At 41.9% G+C, this 15,072-nt stretch overlaps 1 protein-coding gene across 8 annotated transcripts in view; it reads left to right on the forward strand.

Moving 5' to 3' along the window:
- The first annotated feature begins 6,200 nt into the window (after positions 1-6,200).
- The window catches only part of sdk2b (sidekick cell adhesion molecule 2b), a 431,587-nt gene continuing 422,715 nt past the window's right edge, over positions 6,201-15,072 (forward strand). For all 8 annotated transcript variants that reach the window (XM_014179818.2, XM_014179822.2, XM_014179819.2 and 5 more), the window contains exon 1: positions 6,201-7,384. In XM_014179818.2, the coding sequence (XP_014035293.1) occupies positions 7,249-7,384 (136 nt within the window). In that variant the 5' untranslated portion in view covers positions 6,201-7,248. The remainder of the gene's footprint in view (positions 7,385-15,072) is intronic.

Consider the following 15,072-nt stretch of genomic DNA (forward strand, 5'->3'; position numbering starts at 1 on the left):
GATTACTTGTTAGATATTACTGCACGGTCGGAACTAGAAGCACAAGCATTTCGCTACACTCGCATTAACATCTGCTAACCATGTGTATGTGACCATTAAAAATTGATTTGATTTGAATGGGGTGCCATTTGGTCCGTAACCTTGGATCCCATGTCCTGAATCTGGGGAAGATCATGTCTCTACCCACTTTAGTAGCCAGCCAGCTTGAAGAGAGAATGGTCAGACATACAGAGTATGTAAGAGAGGTGTTACCTGAATATTGTCAACACTGTAATTTCGGTATTTTTCCAGACGATGATAACTGAATTGTTGCCGCTGGTGGAGTCAGACTGAATGCTAGGGGTGGATGGATCAGATGTGTGAAGTCAGGGTGGATGGTGGATGAGATGTCTGTGCTGAATGAACAATGTGCTAAGGGGGACACACACCAGCGTCTGATATTGGAATGAATCAGACAAGTGGAGCATGCAGCCATCTATAATCATAGCTAGTCACAGCTCTTTGACACCAGGAGTTAACACCTGTTAGATTTGACATACTGTAGCTACTGCAGTGGGCACCTGAAAAGGAAAAGAGAGGGAAACTAGGGATGCATCCCAAATAGCACCCTATTCCTTATTTAGTGCCCTACTTTTGATCAGGACCCATAGGGTCACTATAGAGGAAATAGGGTGCCATTTGGGAAGCATCCAAGATAAATACGAAAATGGTTTGCCTCTGTGAAAATGTGAGCTCCAAACAACTCCAGCTCAAAATCTACAACCTGGGGGTTTTTGAAAATCACCCTCTTGCTGAGTGGACGCAATGCACTGTAAGTACATTTAAAAATCATAAATTGGATGGTGGGGTACCCCTGGGGTGGGTAGGAATACACTCCATCTTTGTTTTCACTGACATTATCTTATTATTAACTTCCTGGCAAGGTCTCCCATTTTCTGGATGAGATGGAAAGAGACAACAGCAGAATAGAGAGCACGCAGAGAAACAACAGAAGCCATTACCATGGTGTGTTGTGCTTTTTTAGTGTCCTGTGGTGGTTTCGATGGAATTCACCACCAAAACATTGTCTTGAGCCGCTACCTGATTCCCCTGGGGAGAAAAGCCTTGTTCTAAAGACATAAAGAGGATTTGCTGTGTCATGGTAAACTCTCTCTCTTTCTCTGGGTCTCTCTCTCTCTCTACACACACAAACACATTTTAAATACTTTATTGAAACCACCAATCACATTACATCACAAAGGACTCAACAATTACAAGTGTCGTTGACACGAGGACACTCACACAAACAAAAAGCACCTGCTGATAACCGCCGAAACAGAGCAGTACCTAGCCAGCTGCCTTGCTCTGGTCTTAGGCAGGCCTGCAATCTGGAGGCCACGTAGAGTAAGCCTATGTATGTGGCCGAGACTGCCAAATATCAGTGCCATCAATCTGTATCCCAGGCTGTCTAGGCATGATATGAAGGGATGGTATTTGAGGAGCTTGTCTGCAAAAGCTTGCTCCAATGTAATAGTCGAATGAGCAGCCCACTTCCAGAATCAGGACCTCCCTCTGCCCTCCCCCAGCAGCATACTACCCTACATCCCACTGCTGGTTTGCCTCTGAAGCTAAGCAGGGTTGGTCCTGGTTGGTCTCTGGATGGTAGACCAGATGCTGCTGGAAGTGGTGTTGGAGTGCCAGTAGGAGGCACTCGTTCCTCTGGTCTAAAAAAAACATTATTCCAATGCCCCAGGGCAGTGATTGGGACATTGCCCTGTGTAGGGTGCTGTCTTTCGGCTGGGACGTTAAAGGGGTGTCCTGACTCTCTGTGGTCACTAAAGATCCCATGGCACTTATCTTAAGTGTAGGGGTGTTAACCCTGCTGTCCTGGCTAAATTCCCAATCTGGCCATCAATTTCCGGACTATTGAGCGCACCTGAATATAAGCTGCACCCACTGAATTTAATTTTGTATTATTTTTTTTAACATAAATAAGCCGCACATGTCTATAAGCCGCAGGTGCCTACCGGTACATTGAAACAAATTAACTTTATACAGGCTTTAAAGAAACACGGCTTGTAACAAAAATAAATAGGCTTTAACGAAACACCGCTTGTAACAGAAAATAAAAAATTAGCAGTAAGCTTTAGTTGTCTTTTTGCACTGAGTCAATTCCTCACGCTGCTGTTTCCAACGTCTTATCATCGACTCATTAAGACCAAGCTCCCGTGCAGCAGCTCTATTTCCTTTTCCAACAGCCAGATCAATCGCCTTCAACTTGAAAGCTGCATCATATGCATTTCTCCGTGTCTTTGCCATGATGAGGGTGACAAAATGACTACCGTAATCAGAATGATGGGAAGTTTGAGAGCGCTCGATTTAATCTAAACAGTAAACAAAAAAGTTGTTTGACCTTAACCCGTTCGGCAGTTTCATTGGTCTAATGAAAGCTTCATGCCGCCAAAAAACTGAGCACGTCACAGAATGTGTTTGTTTGGAGAAAAAACATTTGAAAGCGGGAAAAATCTATATATTAGCCACGTCATTGTTTAAGCCACGAGGTTCAAACTGTGAGAAAAAAGTTGCGGCTTATAGTCCGGAAATTACGGTAATCATCCCCAGCTTCCAATTGGCCCCATCTCCCCAGTAACTATTCCCCAGGTTGTTGCTGTAAATGAGAAGGTGTTCTAAGTCAACTTACCTGGTAAAATAAGGGTTAAATAAACAAGATCAGACTTATTTGCCATACAAGAAAACACATTACCATCTACATCAAACCAGGGTCCTCTGTTTGAAAGCCAATTTTAGCATTAGGACAAGGCACATCTGTACCAAAGTGTCCAAAACATCATCAAACCTTTACTGCATTAACGACAGCAGTTACAGCAGGTGTGCATAAGTTATGTAAATAGCCATGCTTTGGCACAGAGCTGCAGCACTTACATTAAAAAAAGATTGTCCAGCACTGGGTGCAAACTCATGATGCTCAGAAGTGGTGGGCTGCTGAGGCCACAGCGCTACGGAATTTCACAATGCCCTATCAAGCCGTGAGAATACATTGAATACGGATGTTACCTGATGGTATAGCATATCATTTTTTATTATTTTGTTTTAAACCTTCCCCAAACAATAGCCCTAACCTTAACCACTCGGAATTAATGCCTAAACTGTTAACCTTTGAGTAGTTTGTGAATGCGTCAAAAATAGATGTTAACCCATAATATGTCGAATTTCGAAGAGAAACTAGGAGATATTGTTGGTCAGCCAACAAGTGACTCATTGGGATTTTGTCTCACTCTCTTGGCTGTCATTCTCCTCTGGATAAACGTGTAAATCCCACTCTGAGCACAGTGAACATGTTCAAATGGTGTTTGAATATTCAAGAGGAGCTGTTCAATTGTCATAATTAATCAAGCCCTAAATTGACAGTTTCAGCATGTGTCTGTGACTCTATCTGTTTCCCATGACCAGATGTGCTTTAGCGTACTCTCTGAAATATTGCTGGTAGCAGTGACTTCTTATTCTGCACACAGTTTGTAACGGTAGAAAATTGTATCTTTCGTCTCTCTGTGTTTTCATAATTTTCCTTCAATTCGCAAGAGGCTGAATGTACTCTATCTCACCGGAGAGAGCATCCGAGTGCGCCCCTTTGTCTCTGTATATGTAGGCCATCTATCTGATGCTGTCTGGTCATAAAGCGTATGACATTGTTGCCGCCCATAGCATTGAATGCAAGGGAAGCCAGTGAGCATTCGGCCTCCCTTGATAAAAAAATAAAAAATAATAGCCAATCAGCATTAAGCTAAACTAAGCTCAACTGTGAATGGTCCTGGCACACCAAAAAAAAAGGGTCAAGGGAAACCAGTTTTGATATGGCTTCACTCCTATCACAGAGAAATACATCATTGATAGAAACAGGTTGAATTGTTGCATCTCTTTATGTTGTTCTCGTCCGGTGGCTAGCTAGCAAGCTAAAATTGTTCCTTTCCTAAATTAGCCATTGATGGAGATAGGCATTTCGACTTGTGGTTTAATTAATTATTCGTGAGCAAGCATTTTAGCCAGATAGCCTTGGACAAAAAAAATGTAAGTGCATACTGTATGACAGTCATAGACTGTTTCGTCAGCATGAAATAGAGAAGGATGGTATTGCTGTTTATCTACAAGTAGGGTGAGTCAACATGTTTTTCCTACTTGCACGAATGCACACACACACACAGAACCATGGACAGTCCCATCATATTTAGCTTACGTTGATTGGACTAAACAGTTTTTTATATATTTTAGTTGTCACTGCATTGGACTATGCATAGGTGGCTTGATTATGTTTAAATGTTGAAGTTGAAATGATGCTGGAATAGTGGAGGCAGCTCCTGTTTAACTTTGCTACTTGCAGTAACTCTTCGTGGTTCTAAATCAATAGTTGTTTAGTAGTCCGAAAATGTAGGAAACAATAACTTTCTTGACCATGCTGTAGGTCATGTAACTGTTTGTTACTTTGTGGACTTCATCTGAGAGATGTTGCTCTCTGGTTTTGTGATGAAACATAGGTGTGATTTAATTTATTCTGCCTCTGTGTCTTTTTATTGGCTCGGCCTTAGGCATATATCATCGCAAGGCAAATTAACTAACATGTTATCGAGCAAACAACGCAATTATCACAACAGATACCGTACCAGTAATGTGTTTGGACACACCTACTGATTCAAGGGTTTTTCTTTATTTTTACAAGTTTTTACATTGTGGAATAATAACACATATGGAATCATGTAGTAACCAAAAGTGTTAAACAAATCAAAACAGATTTTAGATTTTAGATTATTCAAATAGCCACCATTTGTCTTGATGACAGCTTTGCACACACTTGGCATTCTCTCAACCAGCTTCCTGAGGAATGCTTTTCTAACAGTCTTGAAGGAGTTCCCACATACGCTGAACACTTGTTGGATGTTTTTCCTTCACTCTGCGATCCAACTCATTCCACACCATCTCAATTGGGTTGAGGTAGGGTGATTGTGGAGGCCAGGTCATCTGATGCAACATCATAACTCTCCTTCTTGGTCAAATAGTCCTTACACAGCCTGGATGTGTGTTTGGGTCATTGTCCTGTTGAAAAACAAACAAAAACCAGATGGGATGGCGCATCGCTGCAGAATGCTGTGGTAGCCATGCTGTGAAGCATTTATTTGGGCTGCAATTTCTGAGGTGCAGTTAACTCTAATTAATTTATACTCTGCAGCAGAGGTAACTCTGCGTCTTCCTTTCCTGTGGCGGTCCTCATGAGACCTAGTTTCATCATAGTGCTTGGTGGTTTTTACTACTGCACTTGAAGAAACTTTCAAAGTTTTGGAAATGTTTCAGATTGACTGACCTTCATGTCTTAAAGTAATGATGGACTGTTGTTTCTCTTTGCTTATTTGAGCTGTTATTGCCATAATAGGGACTTGGTCTGTTACCATACAAGGCTATCTTCTGTATACCCCTACACCTTGTCACAACACAACTGATTGGCTGAAAGGCTTTAAGAAGGAAAGAAATTCTACATTTGATTTGCATAACACTTTTTTGGTCACTACATGATTCCACTTGTGTTCTTTCATAGTTTTGATGTCTTCACTATTATTCTACAATGTAGAAAATAGTGAAAATAAAGAAAAACCCTGGAATGAGTAGGTATGTCCTAACTTTTGACTGGTACTGCATGTATGTTGTAATATGGCATTTTTTTCTGGCTTGACTTCCCCAATGATTTGACCCATGCACCTCTACTGGTTGTCAACTAACATGGATTCAACATTAAATCTACAAAACATTTCATTGAAGTTAAACATTGGGTGCAAAATATAAGAAATGCTCTTACATGATGACTTTTTGCAAATCCAATCATTTTTATACTTTGATTCAACATCATTACACTTTTTTTTTAAACAACGTTGATTCAACCAGTTTTTGCACAGTGGGTAACTTATTCAACCTATTATTGTAGCCTGGCAACAAACAGGAGTGTAATTTATGTATTGTATCAACTAAAATTGCTATTATTTGTTCATCAACCAGGTACATATTTGTGCTTTATGAAAGTGGACTTCACCTATGTGCATGTTGGTAATGGGCTGTTCCCTATCGCTTGGTAATGGATGCTTTATTGCGCACTGCCGCGTGGTGGCAACCTGCTACCCTCCCATACACGCGCATGCTGGATGCAGACCGACCGAGTCCGATAGACAGTTCTATGATTCGCACAAGGAACGGTGGACGCTGCCTTCAAAGGACACAGACAAACCGTGCTCCTCCGCCACCGAAGACTTCGATGATAGCGTTATTATTTAACATTTCTCTCCCACTCCCCTTTTCCCTATACTTCCCACGAAATGTACCACTACCACTGAGTGAATAGATTCGTTTTTACCAAGGGAATTCCCGGACCTGACGCGGGAATCGTCTTTGGAAACTTTTGCTTCTCATGCCGGGAGCATCGCTGGTATTGCTCAAGCACATAACGGATTCAGGGAGCTAGAATCCTCTCTCCAGCACTCTCCCTTCTTCAATAGCTACTACCAGAGATAATCATCCATCCTGACCATCACCAGAAGAGGATAAACTTTATGAATAACTTTTATGGAAACGGGACAAGTATTGCTGTTGAAATAGTTGCCTATATTGATATTTTATGATTTATACTTGCTCCCGATGCAGGTGCTGGAGAATTGAATGGTTTATGATTTAACTTTGCTCTGCAATCTGAAAAGAATTTTTTTTCAAAGGAACCTAGATAGGTTCAGGCTGTTTTGTTGCAATTCGTAGCCTAAATAAAAAATAGGTCTGCCTCATTGCAATACAGACTGAAAGCCACGATTTCAGTGTCTGCTACAATTGAGTTAAAACACAATAGCTCTGTATCCAGCAGTCAACATGGACTCTGCTCCTATTTTTATCATAAAGGTTACAGTTTAAAGGACACATACTTAATTTATTGACCGCGGTATTGCATAAGCCTATCGATAATTTCATTTATGAGCTTATGTTAGTTGGAATTTACTCGCATTATTTCAGTCCTGTGTGTGACTGAACGAACTTTCAATTGATCTGCTCCACATATCGTTCCTTCAGAGCAGTTGGTGATTGTTGGATCGCGCGGTCTCGCTCGAGCGCCCTGAGACCCGGAGATTGCCCGGTTTCAGTGACGACGACGTTCACAGAGAGGACAGTTGCAAGACCCACACAGACAACTCAACGATAACTCCGGGACGACTTGGTCAGCGGCACAACATGTATTCAGCGTGCCGGACACACGCTGTTTATTTAGCCCGGCTATGGACAATGGCTGGAGTTTCGCCCGGACTGAGGTGGCGCGCCTCATGGATTTTATTGTTTTCCCTGTTTATCCACTACACAACAGCTCAAGGTAAAATAATTCCGTTTATGTAGCCTACCAGTACAGGCTTTATGTCCTTTTGCCATTCAGTGCTTTCGTGCAACAACGTGAATGAATCGTATCCATGTCCTCATCTGTGGACTTTGATAACCTATGCCTACACACAAAAAAGTGAGGGTTCCTCAAGGGTTCTTTGGGAAAGGTGGGGGTTCTATGTGGAACCATACTGACCCAACGAACCCTTTGAGGCCTTCAAATGGTTCTTTGCAGTTCAAAAAAGGGTTATTTCCTATTTTAGTGATCATTAAAATGTAGGGGTGGTGGCTCGTTTAGGTTTTGGGACATGGTTTGGGACATGGTTTGTGCACCTCTCTTTTTGTGCAGCCATGAGTGTCATTCCAGTTTGTCTAATCTGTTGTGTTATGCTATTTCTTGTTATATATGACTATGGCCAGTGATGGTGTCTTGTGAAAGACTCATGGATGGCCTATTGTCGTTTGAAAAAGTCTCCTCAGGGACTCAAAGCTGTTTTAGAACTAGCACACCTGATTGAACTGGTTAATAAACATAATAAAACCTGTGGAATTTTAACAATATAATATGGCTATTAAGCAATAATTTAAAAAAATGTATGGCTCTACAAAAAACCTTTGAGATTGAGAGAGGTTATTTATAAATGTTCTATAAAGAACCATAAAAAAGGGTTCTATATAGCCCCCAAAAGGGTTGTAACCATGGTGGAACCCTTTTTTGGTGCGATATAGAACCCTTTTTTAATGGCTCTTTATACACTGAACAAATATATAAATGCAGCATGTGAAGTGTTGGTCCCATGTTTCATGAGATGAAATAAAAGATTCCAGAAATGTTCCATATACACAAAATGATTATTTATCTCAAAATGTGTGCACAAATTTGTTTACATTCCTGTTAGTGAGCGTTTCTCCTTTGCCAAGATAATCCATCCCCCTGACTGGTGTGGCATATCTAGAAGCTGATGAAACAGCATGATCATTACACAGGTGCACCTTGTTCCGGGGACAATAAAAGGCCACTCTAAAATGTGCAGTTTTGTCACACAACACAATGCCACAGATGTCTCATGTTTTGAGGGAGCGTGCAGTTGGCATGCTGACTGCAGGAATGTCCACCAGAGGTGTTGCCAGAGAGTTGAATGTTAATTTCTCTACCATAAGCCATCTCCAGTACGTCCAACCGGCCTCACAACCGCAGACCATGTGTATGGCGTCGTGTGGGCGAGACGTTTTGCTGATGTCAACATTGTGAACAGAGTGTTCCATAGTGGCGGTGGGGTTATGGTATGGGCATGCATAAGTTACGGACAACAAACACAATTGCATGTTATCGATGGCAATTTGAATGCACAGAGATACCGTGACGAGATCCTGAGGCCCATTGTTGTGCCATTCATCCGCCCCCATCACTTCATGTTTCAGCATGATAATGATATGTCGCAACGGTCTGTACACAAGATGAAAATCTCCTAGTTCTTCCAGGAGATTCACCAGACATGTTTGGGATGCTCTGAATTGACGTGTACGACAGCGTGTTCCAGTTCCCGCCAATATCCAGAAACTTCGCACAGCCATTGAAGAGGAGAGGGACAACATTACACAGGCCACAATCAACAGCCTGGTCAACTCTATGCAAAGGAGATGTGTGGCGCTGCATGAGACACATTGGGATCCCACCAAATACTGACTGGTTTTCTGATTCATGACCCTACCTTTTTTTTAAGGTATCTGTGACCAACAGATGCTTATCTGTATTCCCAGTTATGTGAAATCCATAGATTAGGGGCTAATTCATTATTTTCATTCACTGATTTTGTATATGAACTGTAACTCAGTCAAATCTTTGAAATCGTTGCATGTTGCATTTCTATTTTTGTTCAGGATAGAACCTTAGGAAAAGGTGTTTTATAGCACCATACAGGTTCCATTTAGAAACATATGAGCATGGTTCTAGTAAAAGGTATACCACCAAAAAGGGTTCCGCTATGGTTCCAAGCTTAATAACCCTTATTTGGCACTATATAGAACCATTTGTTATTAGTGTTGTCACAGACAGACAGACAGACAGACAGACAGACAGACAGACAGACAGACAGACAGACAGACAGACAGACAGACAGACAGACAGACAGACAGACAGACAGACAGACAGACAGACAGACAGACAGACAGACAGACAGACAGACAGAAACAGGAGCCTGAGCCCAGCGGTGGTTAAAACTGTGTCAAATTGCTCTGCTCTCTGCAGCCATGACTGTGTTTATTAAACGGCCTGTTCCCCAGATACGTCCTCGCCACCATTGGTGTGGTGTAAAAAGGAACCCAATGTCTTGAATTATGGAAATGTTTTACTCCGTCATTCACCTCTCTCTCTCTCTCTCTCTCTCTCTCTCTCTCTCTCTCTCTCTCTCTCTCTCTCTCTCTCTCCCTCTATCTCTCTCTTTCTATCCTCTCTCTTTCTATCCTCTCTCTTTCTTTCTATCCTCTCTCTCTCTCTCTCTCTCTCTCTCTCTCTCTCTCTCTCTAACATGGCATGACAGTGCTTTTCTCATGCAGTATAGTTGCATTACCACAGGGACAAGTTGGAGTACTTGACAGACGTCTGTGTACTCAACAACTAATCGATTCATTGATTCAATACAATTCATGAAGCTAAGTTACGATTTGCTACACTGACCTCAAACTTGCTTTTACTTTACAAATAATGATGGATTGTATTGTATTTGACATCGGCAGTTGGAGTGCAATGCTTTTAATTGATGTCATTTGAATGAAAATAGGCATTATTGTCTACTGTTATTAAACATAGTGTTGGGGCAAATATTATTCTGATGTTTGAACACTCGCTATGAATTTGCGATTAGAAGCCCAGCTGTGGACAAATGCTAATTTAATTAATAAGTCCTAATTAATTAATCAAGCAGGGGTCCCATCGAGATGAATGTTTGCATACCAAACAAGCAGCTGTAAATAAACAGATACAACACATGCTGGTATTCATAAAATACTGTCAGGGCAAACACATGCTGAATGTGAAAAGAGACTTTTGGTTGTGTGTGTGTGTGCATGCATGCATGCGTGTGCGTGTGTGTTTTGAATGATTTATGTAGCCCTATTTTCTCACAGAGATGCCTATAGATAGCCACTTGATAGCCACTTATTCACCCACTGGAGTTGATGTCCTCAAAGGGGTAGAAACCTTCAGTGTGCGTTTAGTTGCAGAAGCCACGATGGTGGCTGGAGCATAAATTATTCTGAATTGTTATTAAGCTTAGACCTGATCCCCAGAGAGGATGGATGCCAGTATCCGCTGTGCAGCCTTTCCCTCTCTAGCACCCCTACCTGAAGAAGGGTAGGCTCCTCTCTAGCACTCCTACCTGAAGAAGGGTAGGCTCCTCTCTAGCACTCCTACCTGAAGAAGGGTAGGCTCCTCTCTAGCACCACTACACGAAGAAGGGTAGGCTCCTCTCTAGCACTCCTACCTGAAGAAGGGTAGGCTCCTCTCTAGCACCCCTACCTGAAGAAGGGTAGGCTCCTCTCTAGCACTCCTACCTGAAGAAGGGTAGGCTGCTCTCTAGCACCCTACCTGAAGAAGGGTAGGCTCCTCTCTAGCACTCCTACCTGAAGAAGGGTAGGCTGCTCTCTAGCACCCTACCTGAAGAAGGGTAGGCTCCTCTCTAGCACTCCTACCTGAAGAAGGGTAGGCTCCTCTCTAGCACCCTACCTGAAGAAGGGTAGGCTCCTCTCTAGCACTCCTACCTGAAGAAGGGTAGGTGGCTCTCTAGCACCCTACCTGAAGAAGGGTAGGCTCCTCTCTAGCACCCTACCTGAAGAAGGGTAGGCTGCTCTCTAGCACCCTACCTGAAGAAGGGTAGGCTCCTCTCTAGCACTCCTACCTGAAGAAGGGTAGGCTCCTCTCTAGCACTCCTACCCGAAGAAGGGTAGGCTCCTCTCTAGCACTCCTACCTGAAGAAGGGTAGGCTCCTCTCTAGCACTCCTACCTGAAGAAGGGTAGGCTCCTCTCTAGCACTCCTACCTGAAGAAGGGTAGGCTCCTCTCCAGCCCCCCTACCTGCACATATATTGTTACTGGAAATGGATAGAAAAGTTCATGCAGGCTTTCAATTCTTCCTTGACAGTGTGCATTTACAATCTTATTTTTTAAATATCTCACATCTCCACAATGTTCTATAGCTTGAGCCAGGTAGAGAGAGAATCCAAAAGCAGTGAGAGTGTCATCCTTTCCTCCTCCTTCCTCCTCACCTCCTTGTGTCTGCAGCTAGCCGAGCAGCCAGTGGAGCAGGATGGTAATGTCAGTGCGATTCAGGTATTGCTGCTGCTGGAAGGGATGAGCTACGTTACGCCTGGAGATGTAGTATAAGCCCTCAGCAGCACTGTCCCACTCTATAATACAATGGCGAGGAGACTGGACTTGCACTCCAAATGGCACCCTATTCCCTACATAGTGCACTACGTTTCACCAGAGCCCTATGGGACCTGGTAAAAAAAGTAGTGCACCATAAAGGGAATAGGGTGCCATTTGGGACGCAGACTAGGAGAAAACAAGCAGCAATATATATCCATCATTCATGAGGGCAGATCCTCTCCCTCTGACATTTACTGTGGATTGATAACTTGCACATCATGGGATTAACATTCCTGACATTGTCAGGTTTCACACTGTGTGTGTACTGTGTGTGTGTGTGTACTGTACTGTACTGCGTGTGTGTGTGTGAGAGAGAGTGTAGTGTGTGAGTGTGTGTCTGTGTGCATGCACATGGACGCTTACGTGCATATGTAAAGGGAGATGGAGGAGTTATAGCTGTCAATGTTCTTCTCTGCTCTGTCTATTCAGCTCTGGCAGCATTGTCTGCCTGGCCCAACTTTCATTATGGATTCAGGGGTCAGGACCCCCAGGAATTAATTGGACACTCTTCATACTGTCTCTGAGTGCAGTGCTGCTCGTTGAGAGCAGAGTGACCCGAGCGGCGGGCCCTTTCCCTCCAATGATTAAAGAACATTAGGAGGCGTGCAGAGCAGAGCGACCTGACTCTGGACCAACAGCCCCGTCCGTTTTAATATGAGTGTGTGTCCATCGCCCACATTTTAATGACTAGTCCAATGAAATGGCCTTTCAACAGAGGCAGGGCCGGACGGCCTTGATCAGAGCGGACTGAAGCGTTGTAATGACACACATTAAAGACCACAGAGAAAGGAGCCAGCGATGATGCCCAGTATGCTGAATATCCACTGTCATGTCAAACATCATTAAACAACATACTAGAACCCTCAAACTCAACTCTGGACCCCGAAGCCACTGCGTTTTTTTAATTGTTCACCTCTATTCAGGGACTGATTTGGACCTGGGACACCAGGTGGGTGCAATTAATTGTCAGCTAGAACAGAAAACCTGCAGGCTCCAGACTTCGTAGGGTAAGAATTAGAGGTCGACCGATTATGCTTTTTCAACGCCGATACCGATTATTGGAGGACCAGAGGGAGCCGATACCGATTAATCCGCCGATTTTTATATATATATATTTGTAATAATGACAATTACAAAAATACTGAATGAACACTTTCATTTTAACTTAATGTAATACATAAATAAAAATCAATTTAGTCTCAAATAAATAATGAAACATGTTCAATTTGGTTTAAATAATGCAAAAACACAGTGTTGGACAAGAAAGTAAAAGTGCAATATGTGCCATGTAAAAAAAGTGATGTTTAAGTTCCTTGCTCAGAACATGAGAACATATGAAAGCTGGTGGTTCCTTCTAACATGAGTGTTCAATATTCCCAGTTAAGAAGTTTTAGGTTGTAGTTATTATAGGAATTAGAGGACTGTTTCTCGCTGTACATTTGTATTTCATATAGCTTTGACTATTGGATGTTCTTATAGGCACTATAGTATTGCCAGCCTAATCTCGGGAGTAGATAAGCTTGAAGTCATAAACAGCGCTGTGCTTCAAGAATTGCGAAGAGCTGCTGGCAAACGCAGGAAAGTGCTGTTTGAATGAATCCTTATGAGCCTGCTGCTGCCTACCACCACTCAGTCAGACTGCCCTATCAAATATAAAATCATAGACTTAATTATAATATAATAAACACACAGAAATATGAGCCTTTGGTCATTAATATGGTCAAATCCGGAAACTATCATTTCGAAAACAAAACGTTTATTCTTTCAGTGAAATACGGAACCGTTCCGTATTTTATCGAATGGGTGGCATCCATAAGTCTAAATATTGCTGTTACATTGCACAAACTTCAATGGTATGTCATAATTATGTAAAATTCTGGCAAATTAACTACGGTCTTTGTTAGGAAGAAATGGTCTTCACACAATTTGCAACGAGCCAGGCGGCCTAAACTGCTGCATAATACCCTGACTCTGCTTGCACAGAACGCAAGAGAAGTGACACAATTTCCCTAGTTAATATTGCCTGATAACATGAATTTCTTTTATCTAAATATGCAGGTTTAAAAATATATACTTGTGTATTGATTTTAAGAAAGGCATTAATGTTTATGGTTAGGTACATTGGTGCAGCGACATTGCTTTTTTCGCGAATGCGCTTTTAAATCATCACCAGTTTGGCGAAGTAGGCTGTGATTCGATGATAAATTAACAAGCACCGCATTGATTATTTACAATGCAGGACAAGCTAGTTAAACTAGTAATATCATCAACCATGTGTAGTTAACTAGTGATTATGTTAAGATTGATTGTTTTTTATAAGATAAGTTTAATGTTAGCTAGAAACTTACCTTGGCTCCTTGCTGCACTCGCGTAACAGGTGGTCAGCCTGCCATGCAGTCTCCTCGTGGATTGCAACGTAATCGGCCATGATCGGCGTCCAAAAATGCCGATTACAATTGTTATGAAAACTTGAAATTGGCCCTAATTAATTGGCCATGCCGATTAATTGGTCGACCTCTAGTAAGAATTGAATACCCATGTCCTAGAACATAATGAATTAACTAATTTAATATACTGTGTAGCTAGCAAGTTCTTTACAGTGTTTCTATCATGGAGAATTTAGTGAGGGAGGGTTCAGGGTTTTTTCTGGATAAAAAAGGGGCTTAGGTAGGGGCCAGGGGGCGTGGCAATGAGTGTATAGGTAGGGGGCAGGGGGCGTGGCAATGAGTGCGGTCGGCCCGTTGCAGGATTTTAAAAAACATTTTAGGGGATCTCATTTTGGAATATTTAATCCAATTTCCTGCAATTCTACACATTTTTCTGTAGAGCTGAGAGAACATTTAGCAGTTTTCAAGCTAATTTCCTGCAATTCTACATATTCTGTCATGGAGCTGAGAGAAAATTTGATGCATTTTGCCATGGAAAATGCTGTGTTCTTTTGCTCAAACATAATAAAAAATCTATACTATTAAATTCATTGTTTTTTACATTTTCTATAACTAATAGTCACCGAAATAAAAGCTAGACAGTCAGTGATAATTGAATTTCACTTCCCCCCGACTGGCTATCTTTTATTTTGGTGATTGTTAGTTCTCCAAGATTATATTATAAAAAATATATATATGTCTATTATATTTTCTAGATACTATATATCGGGTTTTAGTCATTTAAGTTTACGTTTTTTCACCCTGAAAAGCTATTTAAGAAAAAAAAAGATATACAGTACCAGTCAAAAGTTTGGACACACCTACTCATTCA

Source organism: Salmo salar, chromosome ssa28 (assembly GCF_905237065.1).
Source record: "Salmo salar chromosome ssa28, Ssal_v3.1, whole genome shotgun sequence".
Lineage (NCBI taxonomy): Eukaryota > Metazoa > Chordata > Actinopteri > Salmoniformes > Salmonidae > Salmo > Salmo salar.